General features: G+C 45.1%; 1 protein-coding gene across 1 annotated transcript in view; it reads right to left on the bottom strand.

Moving 5' to 3' along the window:
• The window catches only part of SPAG9 (sperm associated antigen 9), a 2066870-nt gene that overhangs the window by 1468324 nt on the left and 573544 nt on the right, over nucleotides 1–25002 (bottom strand). Inside the window, exons 11-12 of the mRNA XM_078654422.1 lie at nucleotides 13312–13363; nucleotides 10726–10856 (exon numbers count right to left, since the gene is read on the bottom strand). Coding sequence (XP_078510548.1) covers nucleotides 10726–10856; nucleotides 13312–13363 — 183 coding nt within the window. The remainder of the gene's footprint in view (nucleotides 1–10725; nucleotides 10857–13311; nucleotides 13364–25002) is intronic.

Here is a 25002-nt window from a genome sequence, read left to right on the forward strand (position 1 = left end):
GATGGAGCTACCTGATTTAGCTATAGTGGAGATGGGCCGTGGATTACCTCCTTGGTCGTCACCTACACAGTCGGTCTTTAGACAGACTTCCTTTCGTCTCTACGGTTGTCTCTTCCCTTATCCTCACTCTCTCTCCTCCTTTACCCCCCACTACTTTCTCTCTCCTTTCTCTCCTTCCCTAATGTACTGCTGACTGTTTGATTTAATGTTTACTTGTTGTTCTTTTTCTGGTATTGTTGAACCACATTGTTGCACTTCCTTTTGTCGCTCCTGTTGTCTCCTCCCGCATCCTCCCTCTATTTATGTCTCTCCTTCCCTCCTCTCTCAATGTATTAAGACCGAACTATTTTGTCTGATGCCCGATGGAGCTACTTGTTTTAGCTATAGGGGAGATGGGCTGTGGATTCCCTCCTTGGTCGTCACCTACCCAGTCGGTCTTTAGGCAGACTTCTTTTCTTCTCTCCTTATTGTCTCTTCCCTAGCTCCTATCCTCTCTCCCCTGAATCTCTCCCCTTGCCTGCTACTCTGCATACCCCCCTGTCCTTTGTGCCCTTTGACTAAGCACTCCTTCTCCCCTTGTTGGGGAAAGATCCAATATTTGTACTCTGGAGTCTCAGCGAACCCGCTGAGTGAGTCCACTGCGCCAAGGGAGCCACTCACACTTGAGGTATGGTATGGCACCCTTTGTCAAAGCACTCCCTCTCCCCTTTTTGGGGAAGGATCCAGTATGTAGGCCTTGGAGAATCAGAGACCCCTCTGATAGAGTCCACTGCGTAAAGGGAGCCTCTCGCAATAGAGATAGGGAAGGGATACCACTTCCCCTGGGATCACAGTTTACTGGACTTTGGACGTTGCCGTGACTCGTCTACCGGTTTGTGTCCCCGTCACCCTTCCCCTCCTCTCCCCATGCTGTGTCTCTCACCCTCCCCTCCTCTTTCCCGCCTTCATTATCTATCTACTTCCCTGCTCCAACCCTCCTCCCCTGAATCTCTCACCTTGCCTCCTTTTCCCCTTACGTATTTGTGATTATTGTTTATCTCGACCTTACAAGCAACTATGTTGCCATGCTCTAAGAACTGTGTAACCTTTGTAACGATGTAACCTGTAACTATGATCTGATGCTCTTGTAAAGCGCTCTGATACCTCCGGGTCTAGCCAGCGCTATATAAAACTTTTTAAAATAAAAAAAAATAAAAATAAAATAAAAATAAAAATAGTTTCGGCTTGGTTTCCTAATACCTGTCCACCAGTATCTCTGTTTTAATAACGACACAGTGGCGGAAACACCTGCATGAGCAGAAGCAAGCACTTCATGTGCTGCTAGGATTAGTCCTAATCTATGTTCCATGTTTTGAATTACCCTATCCCCCACTCCAGGGATTCGAGCAAATAGAACATTATTTGTATCAGTTATATATGAGTATTTGAGTGGAAAGCCTTTAGGTAATGTACTACCGCTGCCTTTGCTTGTAGCAATGACAGCCAGCATTATTTCACTGTCTATTTTCGTTTTTGAACGAGTGATTGCAGCTAAATGGTCTGAGAGAGGAGTGATAACTGTAGAAAGTGTGCAGCCTTACCCCGTTTTTGTACATAGTACATAGCTGTCATATTGTCTGGCCGAACTGGGACAACATTCCCTATCAGATGAGGTAGAAATGCTTTTAGCGCTCGGTGAACAGCTAGAGGTTCTAGATAGTTTATGTGGAGACTATTGTGTTTGGTGTCCCATAAACCCTGAACTGTTAGATGATGTAAATGGGCACCCCACCCTGTAAGGGTTGTGTCCACTATAAGCACGATCTGTGGAACAGGGCCACTACTGCAGAGAGCGATGGGTGCCGCGGTTTATCAACACTAGATCTTTTGGTTGACCGTGTGATTAATTCCATTGACGTGCTAAGCATTCCTGTAGAGGACGTGTGTTTAATCTTGCATGAGGTACTATGGCAATGCATGATATCATCCCTAAAAGTTGCATGAAAGTTCTCACTTTTAGATACTGGTTGCTTTGAAATTGGAGCAGCAGTGTTTGAAAATTGTGACGTCTGGCTGCATTGGGATAAGCTATACCTGTTTGAGTGTTTAGCATAGCTCCTAGATGGAGCTACACAGGTTGGAGACGGGATTTTTGTGCATGGACTGTAAATCCCAATTGATGAAGAAGATGTATTGTAATTTGAGTGTGTTGCAATACATGAATTTGTTGTCTTTTTGAGCTGCTACTACTACTAGACATTCGGTGAATACTCTGGGGGCAGGTGTTGCTCCGAAAGGGAGTACTTTGAATTGATAGTGTATTCCTGCTACCACAAATCTGAGGAATTTGCGATGTGCTGGGTGAATAGAGATGTGAAAGTACACATACTAAAAGTCTAGTGTTGACATAAAGTTGCCTTGCTGTAAGAGGGGAAGCACCTGTTGAAAAGTGACCATATGGAAGCGTTCTGACAGTATGTGTAAGTTTAAAGGCATGAGAGTCAATATTGGTCATAAAAAACCCGACTTTTTAGGTCTCGCTGAGTCAGCGCGCATGCGCTGCTCGGAAAGACCTTTAGTAGCGGCTTTTGGAAGTGCTCCCAAAGCGGCCACCAGCTTGCGCTCACAAGCACGCGCGCTGCTGCACGTGCATCCCTGGCGTGCTTTAGCGCATCATCACGATCACTTTCACAGCGATCATGATCGCGATGACTTTCTCTTTCACGGCCGAGAGGCGTTACTATTACTGCAGCGCGGCCAATGCTTGTTTATCGTGGTCTTGGCCTTTTGCAGATAACAAGGATGATGGGTGAGCCATTACCCTAGTGTCACAGGCTCTGATGTATTTAACAGTTGCCATGTGTAATCTGTCAATAGTAGAAATAGTTACCCAGACAATATTAGTTTGAAAGTAGCAGGAACAAACTTGCATGCAACTGCTCCTTATGTTCTTGATGTAGATCAGTCTCTGATCCCACATTTTGCTAGATATGTGAACATGTTTTACTTCGTTCTGATCTTTGGAATGTTTTAAAACCGTAACAGAAAGCTTTGCTAACTTCACGGTAACAACAGCCCTATAGAAACCAAATTTCACATATCTCACAAGCAACGTAGCAAAAAGGCACAGATGCATAATTGTTTTGATTGAGTGTCGCACCTAAACGTCACCCTGACCTGCTGCTGATGATGATAAATTCTTACTCCGGTCCATACACCTATCTTATAGCTCGTTGCAAATTTTCAAAATTCCAAATAACTGAGAGGTAACAAGGGCCTTATATTTTGACTTAAACATTCTCCAGTATCTAAACTGCTTTGAATGTTGCGCTTTAGTTGCTGGATCATTTAGATCGAAGTAAAAACCTCATGGATGCCAACATTTTTAGTCCGTCGCTACTAAAGAGCACACTTTTGTGTTTGAAACTTGTTTTCGACATCCAGACATCTGAAGTTGGCCTGTGTCCCTTGTGTAAAAAGTACGTCCACTCTTGTTCTCGTATTTTCATTTTTGTGGGCGTGTAGGACTAACACAAATGCAAAATGCACAGACACAGTTCGGCACTGCATATGCTGCTGGCGCCCAATAAAGAACAATTTGAGATCCCGGCTCTTCCGTTCAAACTGTGTGCGTGTACACAGCCGCAATGTCAGTGGTATGTCAGGTTATAGAAAGCCCAGGTACTGACATTAAAGAGAACGGCGGCACTGCATTTTTAAAATGTGTGTCAACTCTATAAGTTTAAGGCAACTCACAAGAAAAAGGCTTTGATAATCCTTAACCCACAGCCACGCCCCCACACACTAACCCGCAGAGACCTAACAATCAAATGCAGGCATTATTGTATGCTGGACGGCTGACGCTTGGGTCACTGTAGTCCGGCTTGGGAGTCGTGGGACGGCCAAGGTGGCCACACAGCACCATTATGTTGCCAGTTGGTTAGCTATAGTCCAGATAAACCTATACAGACCCACAGTACCGGGCAGTGTTAGCCATGAAACAAGTCCAGTTGACCTAAGGATTGTATCTTGCAAGGTTCTTTGAATAACCAGGTCAAAATCTAAGCTGGGCCAACTCCACCTTTCATCCTTCAAGAAACCAGAAATCACCACGATTGAACATTCTGATCGGAGCACCTGTATTTCTACAGTGCTTTAAGCCAGCCATCTGAGAAGGCAGTATGTAAACAACAAGCCTTCCAGATTTAAAACAGGCATTGTTATATAGTTTCAGTCCAGCTTCACTTTTCATAGACACGCTATATATTGCACTGGAGCCAGCCATACACCTGGCCACCTAATGAGGTGCGCAATGAGGCTTTTACGGTAATAAGCTGCTCAGCGCATGCCATAAACTGGAAAAGTTGCATTGCTGGCACATAGCTGCCTCAATTGGAATTTACTAATTGCTGCTCTTTTCACCCAGAAAAATGTCCTACGTGTTGATTGTGGAGGGACAGGAGGCTGAGTCAACCATGACAGGATACACATGTGAAACTCCGAAGTATTGTCTCCAGTAGGTGCACAAACCCACCATGGTACCATACTGCTATTATAACCCATGATGTCCAGGTGAGCCCCAGATCCGAGTACAGCTATCTAATACACTGAACTATCTCACTGGCCTGGGGTGCAAGTTAGACGATTTTCAGCTGCTGAATAAAGCCCATGACCTTTCTACTGTTTATTGCTCTCATGACCTGCAGTTTATAAAAACATCTCTGCAGCAGGCCCCCAAAACAATGCACTAACTAACCGGGATGTAAAACTGTGACCTCCATGTTACAGGCAGCTCTGTTTAGCAGAAGCCCAAACTCACTCACTGCTAACTTCTGGATCAGTGGCCTTCAGTGTCATATGCTGCCATTACGAACCGACTACGCTATCTCAGTTTTATTTCAATCTATTCGACCCTGTAGACGTTAGTCGACAAGTTATCTATGCAGCAGGTACCAAGGCTACTGAGCTATTTTAAAGGCGAGTCCCACCTGTAGGTCACATAAAGATGTCTTTAGCAAGTGCATGGACCCACTCTTCCAGGCGATCTGGTTCTGCAGATGTCAGATACGGTATTGTGTAAATGGTGCTGTCTTAAAACTGTTAGAACCTGTGAACTGCAGCTCAGACACAGATTGCAGCAGCAGAACCCATTGGTACGCTTTACTGGGGTTTGAAACACCTGTAGGTCATACATGGGTATCTTTAGTAGATGCACAGGCTACTCATGCAAATCACACCTACAGCCTCCTAGACGGCACAGACATTTGGACCTGCATCCAGGGTCGGACTGGGACAATAGGACCAGGAACCAAAATTAAAGTAGCCCTCCTAGCGAAATACATAGCTAAAAAAGTGGACCAAATTTGCAAATCAAGGCAGTTTTCAACTTGAAAAAACACTCCGCATATGTATTTTACAAGATATGGGCGACTGAATTAATTTGTGCTTCTTGTAGATAATGTTTGTGGTAATACCAGAGAACAAAACAGGCCCAACAGATCATAAAACCGGCCCACAAATATAACAAGCATTGGCATACCAATAGGTCTCGCCTTTGGGACCATATAAGTGTTTATCCATGCAACAGTTGTTGTTGCACCAAAGATATTGTGCTGCATAACTAAATACTTATAAAGTCCCAAAAGAGAGACTATGCCAATGCTTTTTGGGATAAGGAAGTAAAGTGAGTAAACCCCAGATCCTTGGTGTTGTAATGGAACTAGTTCTATAGCTCCTTTTCTTAAAAGACCTTGTACTTCTTGTTTGAGCAGTTGTTGGTGCTCTAGAGAGAGTTTGTGAATGCGAGGTGGAATATTAGGAGGATTGCTGGTAAGCTCCAGGCAATAACCATGTTGGATAATGTCCAATACCCATTTGTCTGATGTTATTGATTGCCAAATGGGAAGAAACTTATGCAGTCTTTCCCTGACAGGTTTATGATTATCGGGGGAAATTGCTATCAAGTCACTGCTTGTTGGGAGATGGAGAGGTGCATGTTGGCGTACCACTACCTCTGCCTTTAAAATTGCTCACTCTGTAACCACCTCTGTAAAATCCTCTAGAGGTGCAGGATTGGTTTCATGGTTTATAGGAAGATGTGTTGGCATCTGTGGAGGTACTTTTTGAGCCTCCTCTATAAAATGAGCAGCGAAAGGAGACTCTGTTAGAGGGTGACTGCAGTGCTCTCATAGAACTTGCCACTTCTGTGTCTTTTTTTATTTTTTCAAGTGATTCATCCATTTGAGGACCAAAAAGATCTTCCTGTTTGAACGGGGCATACTGGATTGTCTAAAAGATGCTCAGGTAACACCTATCCTGAAAAAGCCTATTGCTGATAGTACGGACCTTAACAACTTCCGTCCTATCTCTAACATCCCCACCCTTTCTAAACTCCTAGAAAAATGCATCCAATCTCAACTCTGTGCCCGCATCGAGAATTTCCAGCTTCTGGATCAACACCAATCTGGTTTCTGGAGGGGGTACAGCACAGAATCGGCTCTCACGCATGTTATGGATGACATTTTAAATGTGCTCGACCAAAATGAATCCTGCCTCCTTATCCTCCTGGATCTTTCCTCAGCGTTTGACACTGTTAATCACGACAACCTCCTATCCATTTTAAATCACAGGAACGGGTCTTTCTCGTGCGGTGCTGCAATGGTTCTCGTCCTTCCTCCACCACAGATCCCAAAGAGTTAAGGTGAACCACTCTTTCTCCCAGCCATCATTAGTATCCATGGGGGTCCCCCAAGGGTCCGCCCTATCCCCTATACTCTTCAATTTATTTTTGGAACCTTTGGCTAATGCTCTAAACTCCGCTGACATTTTCTTCCATATGTATGTGGATGATACGCAACTTTATCTGAAAATCTCATCCTCGAATAACCTGATAGAACTCAACTCCACCCTAATAAAGACTCAGAACTGGTTAACTGAGAACCACCTCCTGCTCAACACCTCCAAAACAGAATTCCTTCTCATTTCTCCCCCGAATCACATCCCCAAGATGGACCTCTGGATGAACCACCTCACTGCTTTCAATTGCTTCCCCCTCATTGTTGACTCAGCCAAATCTCTCGGACTCACCCTAGACAAGCATCTAAACATGAAATCTCATATCAGCAATGTGTGTAAGGGAGTGAATCAACTTATGAGGATACTCCGTAATCTCAAACCTTTCCTCCACAAGCTGACTTCAAGCAAGTGGTCCAAGCACTTGTTTTGCCAGGGCTAGACTATGGCAGTGCTATACTCTGTGGCCTCTCCAAATATACCTTGGCCCCACTAAGGGCTTCACTTAATGCGGCGGCCAGACTGGTCACGGGGACCAAAAGAAACAAGCACATCTCCCCAGTCTTAAAATCCCTAAATTGGTTGCCCTATGAAGCTAGAATTCAGCTAAAGATTGCCTGTCTATCTCACAAAGCCCTCCACTTCAAAACTCCCAGTTATCTAGTGCAAAAACTAGAATTATCAGGAGGGGGAAGAGCTTCTCAGAGTGCTAAATCTCTCCTCCTGAAACCTCAGATCTTTCGCTAAAAGAGAACAGGCCACCGAGCCTTCTCCGGCTCCGCGCCAAAGATCTGGAACTCTCTCCCTTCGGAAATACGCAGAATCTCCTCCAAGGTTACCTTCAAATTGGAAGTAAAAAGATTCCTCATGAACAAGTTCCTACCTTAAAAGGGTCTCGGACCCTCTGCTCTAATGCTTGGACATACACCCTAAATACTGCGTTTGGTGCTATTCTGCTTCATTGTTTACTTGCTCCCCTCCCTGTTCACTATGTTCTAGTTTTATTTTCTTACCTTTACTGTCCCTTTCGATTGTAACCTCCTGTTTGATATGCATATGTGATTTGTCCAGGTTTGTACCCCCTATGACGAATGTACTGCTACTATTACCATCCTATCCCCCAAAGTGTAAAGCACTCTGATATCCTTCGGGATCATGTTAGCGCTATATAAAACTTTATAAATAAATAAATAAAATAAGTATTGTTTGTTGTACCTCTGGTTTAAACCCAGAGATGTGTAACCATGCATGTCTTCTTAGGAGAATACTAGTGTTAACTTCTCTGGCTGCAGTATCAGCAGTGTCTAACGCACACCTAATAGTTGGCACTGTAAATTAGGTTTTTCCTCCTGTACTAGTTCCTGCCCTCTTTTCCTATGCTCCACTGGAAGATGTTGGAGTAAGTCTTCCATTTTGTCCCAGTGGGCCCCATTGTACCTAGCCAAAAAACCTTGTGTATTGGCTATATGCCAATGATTGGCTGATTGTGCAGTCACTCTTTTGCATCTATTAGTTTGGACTCCTTGTCTGGAGGTAGTACATCACCTGAAGTTAGAGAATTTGCTCTTTTACGAACATTGGACACGACTTTGGAATCTAAAAAAAGCTGGCCCTTAATAAAAATTAGGTCAGATGGTGGGGGGGTTTATATTTTTTATCCAACCTGGGTGTTATAATTTTTGCCCTCAATGTCTTCATCTTGCCTCATCATACCCTTTAACATAGGTATCGACTGATGTCTTATGTGTGGTTCCTAATGTTTCAAATAAGAAATCTTCTTCCAAAGAATCCTTGTGTAAAGTGACTTCATGGTATTTGGCTGCCCTGGCAATTAACTCCTGCTATGAGGGGTTGTCATCAGGATGGAAAGGTTTAGCAGGGTATAGATCTTCAGGGTATAGATCTTGGTCTGTGTTGGTAGGAGGATATACATTATGATCAGCCCATGGATCTTGTGGTGGTTCTTCCATAAGTGTCATCCTCATTCCCTGCATTTGGATCTGTACAAGGAGAGTCCTGTGGTGTGATGTCTATATGGTCTGACGGAGGTATAATAGGTACTAGTGAAGATGGTGGAGGGGTATAAGGAATGGGGTGAAGAGGGCTAGTAGTCATGTCCTCCTTTTTGAGAGGGATTTTATATCCTCCGTCTAATTTCCTCTTGGAGGATGGTATCACTGGCTGTGCTGTAATATGTCGTGTCAGTATTTATATAAATGGTGTTTTTAGTTTGGGATCCAGCTTTTCTCGCATAGTTTCTAGAATTGGCTCTGAAGGCTTTTGAGAAGCATCTTTCAGTTTCGGCTCTGTAATTTTCAGTGTCGAGCTGGATTTGTCCTTTTTGTCTTTTGGAACAGACGTTTTAGGTGCCAAAGTTGTTGTATCTCGACTCAAGCCCGAGCCGGAAGGCTTGACATGCGCTTTTGGTGCCGAGCCAGAGGGCAGGCGTTTGCGAAGCAGCGCCTACCATGGCCGGATGGCAGTTGTGGACCAGAAGCCTTTCTGTTTAGTGGAACTGGGTTTTGTGGGCAAAGAGGCTTTCACAGCACCTTGACCAGCTGGAACATCATGGGATTCCAGTTCTATCTCCAGCTCGGAGGCGGCATCTTGTGCTTCCGTTGCAAATGTTTCCATTTCTTCCTCTTCCATCTCTTCTACGAATATATCGGGGGTGTCTTCGATAGTTTTTCGCTGCAATTCTTTCTGTCAAGCCTTGCGGTCTCAGAGGGTCTTTTTTCAGTGAAATGAGGGACAGGCATCAGTCTTCCCCCTTGTGCTCCAGAGACAGGCAAAGGTTACATTCATTGTGAAGGTCGATTTGCAGATATTTGGAGTGGCACCGAAGGTAGAATTGGAATGGACTCTGATCCATCGTCCACTCATAAGCAGATTACTCAATGGGGTTTGTTCAAGTAGAAGTGAAATAAAACGAGCAAGGCCCAAAGTCCGCGGTTAGAGTTTTCTCGATCTAACTAGATTGTCTTGATTTTCGACACGCAGAGGATGAGAAAAGCGCTCGAAACAATACAGACACTGGTACAGTAGGTTGCAAACCAAAGAGATCCCGACAAATGGTCTTGAACCGGAGCACAGCAAACCACGTCTGCTCCTGAGGGCGGAAAGAAAACAATCTAACAATGGGGTCGATGCCTATTTGCACTATCACCTTACCTTGTTACTGGAAAATACTTCTTCAAAGAAAAACAATTTGTAAACATCCGGACCCAACATTAGATGGCAGGAGTATGCAAAGCGTGTGTATCTTCAGCACACATGCCTCAAACTAGTATTACCTTGTGCCAGGGCATATCAAGCTTTAGTTACTATGCATTACCTATATAAAGAAATTATAAACGTACAGCTTTTTTTTACATTACGGCTGGCTACCCTGCCTGATGAACTGAGGTGATCATGGCTAGTAATCTTGAATGGTGAGCCTACTAGTGTATTCTTGCCTGATATGGTCGCTATTACAACACTAATAGTTATTAGTAGCTCAGGATGATTTTATTGATCATAAGTAGCTCTTATTACAGAAAAGGTTGGAGACACCTGATCTCACATGAATAATTACTCGGGAAATGCTCCCAATTACATCTAGGCCCCAAGAGATATTTCGGTAGAGTTGGAACACTAGCCATAGGATCCAGTAGAACAAAAAGATGAATGGAATGCTAGAATAATCTCATCAACTTGAATTTAATTTGGGTCATACACCCATCTATCCATTCATTTACTTCTATGGCGCTCAAGGATGTAAATAATCTGGTTAAATTATAGCTTTCTTGTGAATAATTATACAATCAACATAACTTTTCTTATTGTTGCATGCTTCACAGTATTGTAGGATATAAAAATGATATTTATTTTACATTATTGTCAAAAAATAAAATAAAACAAAACATTAATAGTTCCAGCACAAATAACAAAGATGTCTGATCTGAATGTATTTACCTTATCATCTCAGTCCATCTCACCGCCTCCTGCAGTTCCATCAACCTTTCCTTGTATTGATTCCTTTCCATTAAAACACGAGCCATTTCCACTCGAGTGAAACGTTTTCTCTGAGCAGTTGGAACATCACTCTGAAGGAAGAAGAAAACAATTTAAGGTAAACATTATGAAGTGGAAAGAGAGGGAAGAGGAAAGGTAAAAAGAGCTGAAACGAGAATTGCACCTGAGAAGGAGAAGATTACGATGGTGGCAGGAATAGCTACAGTTTGGATTGCAACCACCTCCAGTTCAAGATAAGTAGAGGTCAAGATTCCAACAGAGCTGGTGCACATGTATGTGGTAGGACAGTGTATCTTGGAATGATTTCTGAGCTTTGAGGTTGCTTGTAAGATGCAGGCGTTGAATGAGGAGTCTATGGCAGCATCTTCAGAAGGGTCTGCGTCATTGGAAAGATGCCTGTGGCAGACTGGACTGACTCAAGTGGACGAAGGAAGTTCTGATTAGTCAATTTGGGCTATAGCCAACTCAGTACCTACAGAGGTACAACAATGTAAAAGAGAGTAGCTGGTGTTGTTTAAAACGTGGACTCACTGTGTATTGCGTGACTAGAACAAGTAGTTGAGAGGGATGGAGGCCAAGGATTTTCAGTTCATTAACCAATTGATAGTGACAACTGCATGAGGTCTTACGGCTTGGCACCTACTGAACATTTTCACTACATTCAACAGAAACACTGGGCCCTCACACCCCATATCCATGAAACAGCCACACGCCCGCTCACGAAGTTTGAGACATACGTACAAAATGTAGACTCTATGAAAGGAGTGATTTCATTTCTATACACATATTTACTTTCCTCTGTACACTCTCAAAGACCACAAAATATGACCATGTGGGCAGAAATATTCTAACGCGGCATTTAGGATAGAGAGTGGAAGGGGTTATGGTCCGATATCACGAAATGTAATCATTCTATAGAGCTGCGGGAAGCCCACCTCAAAACAATGATGGATTGGTAACTGTACCCTGCTAAACTCTAAAAAATATTCCCAAATACATCAGTTGGAGAGGTTGTGGGCTATTGGGTGATTTCCAACATATTTGGTGGGACTTCCCTGCCATTCGCCCCTTCTGGGAGGAAATCCTCGCGCAAATCAAAAATATGCTAGGATATCCTATTCCGACCACTATGGCAGAGATTCTCCTGAGCCTTCGCGACCCCTCTCTCATACACCAAATCAAGGCCGATAAGGCCATTATGTGGACATGCATTGGGGCGGCGAAGGTAACAATAGCGGCGGCCTGGAAGAGGAAGAAGGTCCCCGCCATCTCGACACGGCATTCTAGGCTCTGAAGCTACTGTGTCTTGAGAGGATGGCAGACATATTCCGAGATGATTATAAAAATGTTGAATACCATAGGGGCCCCCACTGGTCGCTTTCCTCACAAGGGGGTTACCACTGGCTGTCTGTCCTGCCTCTATCAGACAAAATCATCTCTTTCAATTTAAATCTACTGGCACATGATACGATTCAGCAATACATTGGAGTTGTGTAGCTATCACCAGTTTTTAGGTTGGGAGGGAGGGGGCGGGTCATGTTGTTCTTTTATTTATTATTCTTTGAGAGTTCTACCTCTGGGGTTTTTTCATTGTAAGAACACTCTCCGTTGGAAGGAGTAGAGACAAAACCGGTCGCAAAAGAAAGACGGGTTATAGGTATATCTTCCTTTCTAGGATGCGCTTATTCCTCGCCTGTATAATTTTGAAATCTGTACTTGTTCTTGTAGATCCTTTTTCTTTTGGGCAACAGGCTGGGTTCTGTGTCTAGTAGCACGCATCAACCCTGGACTCTTCATACTGCCTTGCTTTGCAAGCCTTTCTCTATGTACCATCTGTCTGAATGGTTTCGCAGTATATGTAAAATGCTAATACACACGTTTGACAAAATCGTTAAAAACCCATATACAGTGGTCAATCAGACAATTATAAGCGCAAAAGGGGGCATGAACAGTCTAGCTCAGAATAGCCTTTAAAGCTTTAGTTCGGATTACAGAAATTTGGAAACAGACCCCACCACAATGGAGTTTGCCGCTTGGCTGTCGATGTTATTGGATAATGGTGTAATTCTAACAAAGCTGTACTATTACCTTGGATGTAAAACTTTAAAATTAAAAAAAACTGTAGGTTCCAGAAGTGGAAATGGATATTTGGTTCTCTGCTCCTATTTAAGATGATTGATCTCCATTTTCTAATTTAAAATTTGCAAGAATCTTATTAGGTTAGTGTAATCTTATTAAATCAAATCATTGTAATCCTAGAAATAATGAGGTCCGATATTGGAGTCGAGCATTCCGTACACTGAGTTGGGTGATAAAATGAGTGAGAACTTCATAGATCAGTTAGGCAGCAACCAAGTTCTCATGCAGCTTGTTCAGAATAGGAGGGCCATAACCACAACAGAGATACACTACCTCTTCTGACCAGTCCCACACAAACATACACCCTCCCAACCCCATACCCTCTCCACCCCCATTATGCGAGGTCATGTCAACATGCTAGAGTGAATAAGTAAACAATTCACTTACATCGTCGTCATCTTTAGCACCCTGCTTTGCTTCCTCTGCTTCTGCCCTAGCTCTTAGAAAAAAAAAAAAAAGCAAGGCAAAATTATTAAGAATCCCTTCAAATATTTTCTCAAAAAGCAACATAGCAGTCTTTCATTTGAGAAGGTAGAAACTGCTGAAAGTTTTTTTTACAGAGCCTCAAGCGGGGGGGGCGCGCACACACACACACACACACACACACACACACACACACACAAACACACACACACACGTTTTAAATTACTTTTTGAAGGTTGTGTTGAGTATAAGCTAACTAAATCAAATCAATTAAGCTTTATTCGATTTGTAAAAACAGAATCATAAAAGCATACATTTAAAAACAACATGATAAAAAATACTGATGCGTAAAAAGTGTGTACATAAAAAATTGGCTAAAATAGTACAGTACGTAGAATGCTAAAAGGTTTAGCACGGACAATCCACTCACAAAAACTTAGTACATTAATATTATAACAGGTAATTGCACTTTCTAGACAGATTATTTACAAATTGATCCAACGTTACATCAAGTTCCTAAGCCTAACAACCACTTTTAAATAGGTAGATACGACTTTGATGACATATGCGTTTTCAAGTGTTTTCAATTTGTTATAGGCCGCTCTGCAGGTTCGTAGGCCCCATGTCTTCAATAAGGGTTTCAAAAATCTTTCCCTCGGGAGCAGATAGAACCTGCAGAATAATATACAATGAATGTTGGACTGGTGTGAGATGTTATCACACGGGCAGGTTTCTTTATCCCCTGTCCAATCGCTGCATAATGGAAAAGTGATTAATCTAAAAAAGGTGTCCGTGCGGAAGCGGGCCAAAAGCATGCGTGTGAAGGGAGATGGTTCTGAGAGCAAATACTGTTGGACCCCATCGACAATAGTGGTCAATTGATAATCTAAAACCATGCTTTTGCCCTTTTCTACAAGCCATCTTTTACTGTCTAAGTGCAGTAAAACCAGTTTTTAAGAGTAGTTCTGGACACAGTCTCCATGCTTAAAAACAAATATTCCGGGTGCCCGATGTGTTTAAGCGTTTTTCTTACATATTTAAACCATTTGATGTTATCAGCACCATCTAAGCTGAGACCATCTTTTATGACGTCTCTGTTCAGACTTGTCTCCGGTTTTACCCAGACATTGTGCCACAGTAAAATGGGTGAAGATTTTATAATGTCCGAGATATATGGAAGACCCAGTTCATTGTTGACAACATATGTAGCTGTGCTCCTGGTGGTTGCCAGTAAATATCGGAGGACGGAATTCTCAGAACGTTGTATGGTATCTACATGCTCAATCCCCCAGAGGCCAGCTCCATATGTGCCAGTTGATGTGCATTTGGCTTTATAAATCTGTAAGAGTGCTCCAACTGGTCTGCTTCCCAGTTTTTGGGCTAAGTTAGTTAGTGCACCCGTGGCCCTAGAGAATGCTAGGACCCTTGCGATTACGGCTGCCTGCCAAGAGCCCCTTCTATCGAAGTTAATACCAAGATATGAGAACCTATCTGTATTCTCCACTTTTCTCCCTTCCAGGAAGATTGGGCATGGTGTCCTTCTAGTCCCAGTTCCACAAGACATAGTATAAGTTTTAGAAACGTTTACACGTAGACCTCTGTGTTTCATGAAATCGGTAAATTTCCCTACCGCATTTTGCAGTCCTACCCTTGTCTGGGACATTATAGCGGCGGCGTACGTATATAGAAGTATGGGTATTGGGGTCCCGTTTATTGTGGGATAGTCATGATATACTTTAGTGAGATGTTGGCCAACCGCGTTGATGTATAGGGTAAAGAGCAGAGGTGCTAAAATGCACCCCTGTCTTACTCCTCTGCGGATCTAAAACTTATCAGAGCACTCGCCCCTCCTTCCATATCTGACTCGTGCTCCTGCCTCCTTATAAAGTTCTTTTATGAACAGGAGGATTTGTTTGTCTAGGCCAATCTCAGAGAGTATCGCCCAGAGCATCTCGTGGTCAACGCAATCAAATGCGGAACCTAAGTCCACGAAGGTCACAAAAAGATGTCCTTTTTTAGCCTGAGTTCATTTAGCTATTATTAGCGCAAGGTTAAGGCCTTGCCTTTCCCTGCTCTAAAGCCATATTGTAGGTTTGAAATAACATCGTGCTCTTCCGTCCAATCCTGGATCCTGTTTAAGATAATCCTCCCGGCAACCTTCATCAGGGCATCGAGTAGCGAAATCGGGCGGTAACAGGTGGGGTCGTTCCTGTCCCTTTTTTTAAAAATCGGAACAACGATTGCCTCCGGCCAGGTTGAGATGAATCCGGAATCATTTAAGGAGTTGAGCACGTTGGTGAGCAGGGGTGCCCATAAATCAATCTCTGATTTATATACGTGTATGAGGACACAGTCCGGGCCAGGTGCCTTCCCTGAAGGGCTTTCCTTCAGCGCCCTGAGGACTTCCTCACATTCGAATGTAATGCCCAAAGGGAAAGCGCTAGGTGACTTATGCCCCACAGATGCTCCGGGATCGTTTCTCTGTGTATGTCCAGGGTCCACAGGCTCAACTTTATCATATAGGCCTTTAAAGTGTGTGACCCAGGTTTCACCCGGGATTGCTAGATCTATTTGGGCCACCTGCTTGCTTTGCAGAAAGGGGGCGTTTACGGCCTTCCAAAAAGCGATATTGTCCCTCCTCTCGGATGCTTCCTGGAGTGCCGACCATGCATCCTTTTTTAATTGTTTTTTCCTGCTTGTTAAAGCAGCACGATAAGTATGCCTGGCTATCTTGATATTGTCCTGGGATTTTGGGATGGTATGCAAGGCCTTCTTTAATGCAGCAAGTGCCTTGCTGCAACTCTCATCAAACCAACCTTGGCTATTTTTTGGAGCGAGTCGAGGCACCCTTGTAAGAAGTCTTTTTATTTCTAGTAAGATTTTAGTGAACGAACCAATAACTATCTGATGCTCACCCTTATTGGAGAGGCATGTTTGAATATCCTCGTAGGTATTTTTGACTAAGGTTTGTAAAAACTCAGCAGGCACCACTTTGTCCCATTTGATGCAGTACCCGTTGGTGCTGGCTAACTTTAATGGCGGGTTGTATAAGGTGTTGATCATTGAATTTGCTACAGTGTCGTTAGATTTTATGGTGGCAGAAATAGGATAATGATCGCTGATGACGATGTCTCGTGTATCCCAGTTAAGTATTATCCCTGAGTATCTCGACGATAGGAGCATGAAATCGATGATTGAATTGCATCCTCTTCCGTTAAAGGTGGGTCGGAAGGATTTAATCGGAGAGCATGATTCATTGACAAATGACAGAATGAAATGAGAGGTCAGGGTGGTCAGAAGGTCCCCCAATTTAGAATGATGGAAATGGGTGGGGGCGTCTTCCTTGTTGTCACCCAGGCCACAAATACCCGCCTCACTCCGAGAGCATAGAGGACAATTAAAATCCCATACCCAAAGCAGGGCCATGTCTCCGTCCATCTGCTCCTCTATTTTTAATAGGTTTAACCTGAGGTTGTTTACAACAGTTTCAATTAATGAAGTAGGAATGTTGTTATAAAAATTTACCAGTGTCATGTTTTTTTGAACTCCCCCCATGGGGTCACGATAATTTGGTAAAACTCTGTGGATGTAAACTTTACAGCTGTGGATCCTACATTAGACGAAATGTATGTGCATACCCCCCCTTATTTCTGCCATGCGGGCTGGGTATGGCTGGGGTATGAAATGTTTTGTAGCCAGAAGGTGTAACTCATTGATGGTCCACGTTTCTTGTATGCATACAATACTATGCTTGGTTACGGTTTCAAGCCAGAGAGGTTTGGTAATTTTATCAGACAAGCCCGCCACATTCCAGCATAGTATGTTATTAATGGATTGTGCCTCTATAGTAGAGACGGTGTTATCAGCCCCTGATGTTCGACCCTCTAAGGCGCCCGACACTTGCGTTGGTCTTGTATACGATGGGTACTCCTTGTAGTGTGTTACAGCGTTGGTAAAAAGTGTTTTAACTGGCTGCAATGTATTTGAGTTAATGAGCTCAATGATTGGATGGGAGGCCGGGCTTTCAGGTTTACCGCAGCAAATCTGTGGAATTCTCTCCCCCTTGACCTGAGGTCAATGACTGATCTCTCCTCCTTTAAGAAAAGCCTGAAAACCCACTTATTTCCCAGAATACTGCAATAGATTCTTTTTCGGAGGCTGGTAACATCTTGTATGTCATGATTATCTAAGCGCCAGGATGCCCGTTGGGTGACAGTAAGCGCTATACAAAAATATCTATACATACATACATACATACATACATACATTGTAAGTGAGGTGTTGGTGACCATATTCATGTGCGGAATATTTGCAAAGCCCTTTCCCTGTAGCATGTATGGTTTTATCTGGGTCGGGCTAGGCCGTTTGTGATGTTGTTCCCACTTTCTGGTCTCCATAGAGTCTGTTTTTGCCATATGTACAGCATGCACTCCTTCAGCAGCTCCCATGTTGATATTAAATAATAAAGCCTTTTCTGTATGGCACCTGTGTTCTTCCCTTCCCCAGCACCCTATCTTTAAGCCATCCTGTTCAGTGAATTTTGGTTCGACTAAAGATTTGCTATAATCCGTCGATCTAATCAGTTCGTTGTCATGTACTCCCTTAAGGGTCACTAATGTATCAATATACTCAGATCCAAAGGGGTCCTTGGGCATCTCTTTGATAAGTCAGTCTACCCCTTCCAGTCCAGAGAGCATGGCAAATCGATTAAAGGTGGGAATGTTAAAACTAGGGCCTCCTACATTACTCTCATGTGGATTCCAGGGTCTTCATGGATTGATCAATAAAGATTGGGGGTAGAAATAACTTAAATCCCGTGTCGATATTCCTCCCCGCCTCTCTCAAGGTACCAGTCTCTAATGTGGGCAATTACCCTACAATCCCTGAAGTTAACGATGATAACATCCCCCTGAATGTCTTTTGGTCTATGCCCCACCCAGCCTAGTCTTCTCACATGCAGGATTTCACCATCTATATTAGGGGATAGAGGTCTGTTCTTGCTCAGCCAATGGACTACTTTATTCTTAAGTTCTAAGTATCCTTCTATTTTCCCGGCTGCCAGTTCGGGAACCCCAGTAAGCACTACGACATATGGTGCCGCCTCCGGCGGCAGATCTATTTGTTGTTGGGTTCATTTTAAGTTCTTATCAGTTGGATGGACCCTGACAGTATTTCCATGATTATTATCTGGTTTATTGGCGTGTCCTTCGGTTCTTTCTTCCCTGGGTGCAGTAGGGTCGATATCTATTTTCGGGGGGGCCAGTGTATACTCATGGGATATAGGTAAAGAGTCCACACTGTTCATTACATTGATTATTTTCGGCCCTATAGTTTGCCCACATGTGGACTGGTTCTGCTTGTGGGCAAACCAGTTCCTTTAGTAATTCAGTATTGGAAGCTGTCGCTTCCTCTATGGACTCCAGTTGCTCGCCCATCCTTTTCACTCTCTCCACAAGTGGTAATAGTAGAGATTTTACTAGATGTTCAATTTTTCCCATTGGGCCTTGGGTGGAATAGGATAGTAGAGGCAAATGGTCGGGCAGGTTCTTCCTTGCTGCTATTCTTGGGCCCTTTAAGGGGCTTGAGGGTGTTTTGGGAGTTTTAGCGCGCCTACCCAATTGACTATTCCCTCCACGCTTTCTTTTTAAGGCAGGCCCTTGCCCCAATGATTTGTTTTGTGTATTGGTCTTAGGGATGGGCTTGGGGATGTAAGTAACATAGACTTCTCAGAAATAATTTCTAATGGGGGTACGATGTTTGAATCATTAGTGTTGAGCTCCCTGCTTGTCTCTGGAGAAACTGTTATATCTTGTAACTGTAAAGGGATGCTAATATCACTATTTAAATCTTTTTCCACACCTTGTTTTGGAGGAGTAATCGCTAGCTGGATGGGTCCCAGGGACAAGCGTTTGTTATAAAGGAGTTCTGAGGACAAACGACGCTCAGTGATGGCTATCTCGTGTTCCAATACTGAGGTGGCCCTGGTTATGAACTGATCTAGTGTCCTTCTGATGGTCCCTCCCACCAAGGATTTCCTACCTTTGCTAGATCGTGAATTCATCTTACTAGGATTTATATTTACAGGGCTAGAGATCGAGTGCAAATTAAAATACAAAAGTGTCGGGACCAGAGGGGATAATTATGACAATGTGTCTACAAAGTTCAGACTATTGCAAGTCGAGTCATTGAGGTCACTAAATAAAGAGATAGAATCTTACTTTAATTGTCCCGCAATGCCAATGTAAAGGGGGTGGCCCAGCCCAGCCCCCTCTGGTCCCGGACGGCCACAGACGGCCCGCCCTTAGCCCGGCGCCGCCCGCGCGCGTCCCAGAGGGAGTTCCGTTCCTTTGAGCGCCTCCAGGCGCGGAAGTGGTCGTAGGTGGGCGGGGCGATGCCGCTAGAGATTCTGGGGGCTGTAGTCCCCCCCCCCCCCTCAGCGGCCGCGTAGATGTGTGAGGTGGCGGCGGGGAAGACTAGCACCGCGCAGCCCACAACACAGGCGGCGTCACTGTCAGCGTCCAAGGAATGGCACAGTTCTCCTCTCACAGCGAGGTAATGGCCCCCAAAAGCAGTTTTGAACAGAGCTCTCGCTCCCGAGGGAGCTCCGTTCCTTTGAGCGCCTCCGGGCGCGGAAGTGGTCGTAGGTGGGCGGGGCAATGCCGCTAGAGATTCTGGGGGCTGTAGTCCCCCCTCGGCGGCCGCGTAGATGTGTGAGGCGGTGGCGGGGGAGACTAGCACCGAGCAGCCCATAACACAGGCGGCGTCACTGTCAGCGTCCGAGGAATGGCAGAGTTCTCCTCTCACAGCAAGGTAATGGCCCCCAAAAGCAATTTTGAACAGAGCTCCCGCTCCACCGAGGGAGCTCCGGTCCTTTGAGCGCCTCCGGGCGCGGAAGTGGTCGTAGGTGGGCGGGGCGATGCCGCTAGAGATTCTGGGGGCTGTAGTCCCCCCCCTCGGCGGCCGCGTAGATGTGTGAGGCGGCGGCGGGGGAGACTAGCACCGAGCAGCCCACAACACAGGCGGCGTCACTGTCAGCGTCCGAGGAATGGCAGAGTTCTCCTCTCACAGCGAGGTAATGGCCCCCAAAAGCAGTTTTGAACAGAGCTAACTGAAATATGTACTTCATTTAGCCCACCACGCACCACCGCACCCAACAGATCCCCCGCCGCTGCTGGAGCAAAATCACTGAAAATAGCTACACACCGCCCTCGCCCGAAGCCCACCCACAGACCCCACCGACCCCGAAGCCGCAACCTCAGACGCTGGATCGACGAACGCGCCAACACTCTTGCCCCGATCAAGAATACCTTCAACAGTAGCACCAACAAGACTGCCAACTGGTTCACCGCGGACCTCCAGATCGCCAAGCAAAACTGCAGAAAGCTGGAGAAGAAATAGCGCCACGAACAGACACCGAAGAACCAAGCAGCCCACAAGAACGCCATGCGCCAACATCATCACCTCATTAGATCCGCCGAAAAAACCTCCTTCAAGGACCACCTCGACAACAACGCACACAACAGCAAAGAGCTCTTCAACATTGTGATGGAGCTCTCCAACCCCAGCTCCAGCACCAACAACATCCCACCTTCGCAAGACCTGTGCAACTCCCTGGCCTCCTTCTCCTACCGCAAGATCGCAGACATCCACAACAGCTTCAACAACAAGTCCACCACGGCAGCCAACGACATCTCAGACCCCAAGGCCACCACCCACGGCGACCCCCTACTCACCTGGACCAACATCAACGACGACAACACCATCAAAATCATGAGCACCATCCACTCCGGCTCCCCATCAGACCTGTGCCCTCACCACATCTTCATCAAAGCCAGCGCCACCATCGCACCCCACCTCCGCAAAGCAATCAACATCTTCTTCAAAACCGCGACCTTCCCGGAGGGCTGGAAGCAGGCAGAGATCAATGCCCTGCTCAAGAAACCCAAAGCAGACCCCAAGGACCTCAAGATCTTCCGGCCCATCTCCCTGCTCCCGTTCCCGGCGAAGGTAATCGAGAAAACTGTCAACAAACAACTGAACCGCTACCTCGAGGAGAACAACATCCTGGACCCGTCCTAGTCTGGGTTCCGCAGCAACTACAGCACCGAAACTTCCCTCATCGCCTCCACCGATGACATCAGGGCCCAGGCTGGACAACGGCGAGACCGCCGCCGTCATCCTCCTGGACCTATCAGCAGCTTTCGACACATTCTGCCACCGCACCCTACGCACTGACCTCCACGACGCAGGAATCCAAGGCAAAGCACTGGACCACCTACTTCCTCTCCGGCAGAACACAGAGCGTCGGCCTACCTCCCTTCTGATTCGAAGCCACCAAGATCATCTGCGGCGTACCCCAAGGATCCTCCCTCAGCACGACGTTGTTCAACATCTACATGGCCCTGCTCAACCACGTCGCCAGACTGCACAACCTCAACATCATCTCTTACGCCAGCGACACACAACTGATCCTCTCACTCACCAAGGACCCTCTCACCGCCAGAACCAACCTCCATGAAGGAATGAAAGCCGTCAACAAATGGATGAAGAACAGCCGTCTGAAGCTGAACTCGAACAAGAAAGAGGTTCTCATCCTCGGCTCCACCCCTTCTGTCTGGTACGACTCCTGGTGGCCGACTGCCCTGGAAGCAGCACCAACACCCACCGACCACGCACGCAACCTGGGATTCATCCTCGATTCAACTCTCTCTATGACCAAGCAAGTCAACGCCATCTCATCCTCCTGTTTCAACACCCTCCGCATGCTCCGAAAGATCTATAGGTGGATCCCCACCAACACTAGAAGAACGGTCACCCAGGCCCTCGTCAGCAGCAGACTGGACTACGGAAAAGCGCTCTACGCGGGAGCCCCAGCCAAACTGCTGAAACGACTGCAACGCGTACAGAACGCCTCTGCACCCTGATCCTCGACATCCCTCGCCACAGCCACATCACACCCCGCCTAAGAGACCTGCACTGGCTTCCCGTCAATAAGAGGATCACCTTCAAGCTCCTCACCCACGCACACAAAGCACTCCACAACAACGGATCAGCATACCTCAACAAACGACTCCCCTTCTACACCCCGAACCGCCAGCTCCGATCCGCCGACCCTGCCCTCACCACCGATCCCAGCATCCGGAGAGCGACCACCGGCAGCAGATCATTCTCCTACCTCGCCGCCAAGTCCTGGAACACCCTCCCCATCCTCCTACGACAGACCGAAGACCTACTAACCTTCAGAAGGCTACTCAAGACCTGGCTGTTCGAGCAATAGCAGTAACCCACTCCCCCTCCCCTCAGCGCCTTGAGACCCTCATGGGTGAGTAGCGCGCTTTACAAATGTCTTGATTGATTGAGTCATATTTTGCTTGCCAAACTGCAAAATTGTGCTACAAAGAGGATACCTCAATTACCTACCAGTAATCTTTATTACAACTCCAATTCTCCTCAATCCCAAGGAGGGTGATGCTCACCCTGCATACAAGAAACTACACTATTATAGTATTAGCTCAAATCCCTCCATATTGCTACAAAGTTTGCCTTGACCCTTGCTCTTCCTGTACATTTCCAAGCCAGCCAATCATAGATGTAGTACAACCAAGGTCATTGGTCAACAGGTTGCAACAGTGAGATGAGGAAGACTATGAATGACTGTAATTAGTTTTGCTGGCAAGTATCTAAGCCATTTGCTCTCATTTGTCTTCCTCAGCTACGTCATTACCTTATGAGAATGAAAAAAGCCACTGAGTCCTCAGTTATTCTCGAAGTAATTCAACCAGGACAAAAAGAACAGGGCGGAAAAATGCATAAAATAGGGATGTAGGCAACAAGGAAGTCTATACAAAAAGTAACTTATCTTTGGTAACAATATTTCTACTGGATACTGTAACTTCCTACAGATTCCTCACCTTTTTCCTTAGTGTCAGAATGGAACCAGGAACTTTTTCTCTCTAGTAAAAGCGTTACAGCACTAACAAGTGAGGCCACACAACTGCTGTCATGGCTCTGGCTGCTCAGGAAATAAAAACACCAGCATATGTATGTCTCCATCTGGTACACAGGCATCCATTCCTTACTTGTTTTGTGCCCAACCTGGTCTTGGAGAGGAGCTGGAAAGAGTTTTGATGGAAGAAGACTAAAGAATAACAATATTAAGTAACAAACTGAATACCGTGGAGTCTTATTATGAGCATCACTAACTCAGAAGGAGAGGGAGGGAGAGTGGGGAGGATATAGTACACAACAAAAGTATTGTTAAAGAAAGTAAACCATTTTCTTCTAACGGATACTTCTTCATGCAGCTCCTCACCCAATGAAGTCCTAAAGCAGTACCCACCGATATGTGAGATTGAGTAATGCTGATCAACCAGGGAAATCATGGTGCATAGCTCTAGTGAATCATTCATCAGTGGGAGCCTGAGTCTTCAGGCAAATATTTATTTACAAAGATACTGAATGTAGATCAACAAGTCGCCCAGCAAATATCAGCCACCGCATCATCACTGATCGGGTTAGTGAAACTGGAGGTACTTTCTTGGCCCAGATATAACAGATCTTAATAAAAAGAGTGACCCAAAGCAAAACAGCAAGATTGGTCACTTCTTTAATTTTCTTGGCTCCAGAAAAACCAACAGATTGTCATTCACCGCTCTCCTCTCATTCGATCAAAGTAAAAGGACATAGATGGCCAAGGGTCTAACCTGTGCAACTGCTCCTCTCTTGGAAGAATGATGGAAGGGGGAAGAAACATAGAAAAATGGTAGAATGCCCAGTGCGGCATGAGAGCTTCATCTTAAGAATAAAGAAGGCGCAATTATGAAGGAGCAGATTTTTTGTATAGAACAGCAAGTGCCAGCTGGAAAGAGAGGGCCTGCTAGTCTCAGACGTTACAGGAGCAAGTAATTGCCACCAGAGAGACATGTTTTGAGTGGTAAAAGACAACCAGAAGAATTGCATTTGTTTTAAAGAATGAGACCATGAAAATGCCAGAACCAATTTAAGTCATATAGCTCAATAAGCAAAGGCATGGGCAGTAAAATATACAGCTTTAAAGAAACACATGACCAGCAGCAATCTGAAGATTACTTAAGTAGGTACAGAAGGCAGGAAACTGAGACAGTCCTCCTCTCTCGGTAGAAAACACCCAATGCCGGTTGGACGAAGGAAAGCTCAGAAAATCTAGGAGACATACCTGAAAAGAGTTTAAGCCTTGGCACCAACAGACAAAATTATCCCAGCATACAGAAGAAACAATTTTCAGCCAGGCAAAATGGCATTTACTAATTCTGATGGAAGGCTAAAATCCTCTAATTGGCATATCTCAGTGCTTAGACATATCATCCAAGGATTAGGACTCTATCCTATTATACCTTCTATTGATGGCTACAGTAGTAAAGTAAAGTAGAGGGAACGCATAAAGTAGGCACTATCAGCAACTCAAGTACAGAGCCTCACATGGTGAGACGTGCAGCATGCAGAACAGAGAGGATTTCCCATTACAGCCATGGAAAGGAGGTCAATTCAGGAAAGCCTGAGCTAGGAAAAGACCACACCTCAGGGTGGAATTCCTATTCATGATCTTTCATAGACAAGTCACTCAAGGCATTTAACTTGACATTCGGAGCACTATCCAGAAATTCGTAGTTTCAGAGC

This window comes from Lissotriton helveticus, chromosome 7 (assembly GCF_964261635.1).
Source record: "Lissotriton helveticus chromosome 7, aLisHel1.1, whole genome shotgun sequence".
Classification (NCBI taxonomy): Eukaryota; Metazoa; Chordata; class Amphibia; order Caudata; family Salamandridae; genus Lissotriton; species Lissotriton helveticus.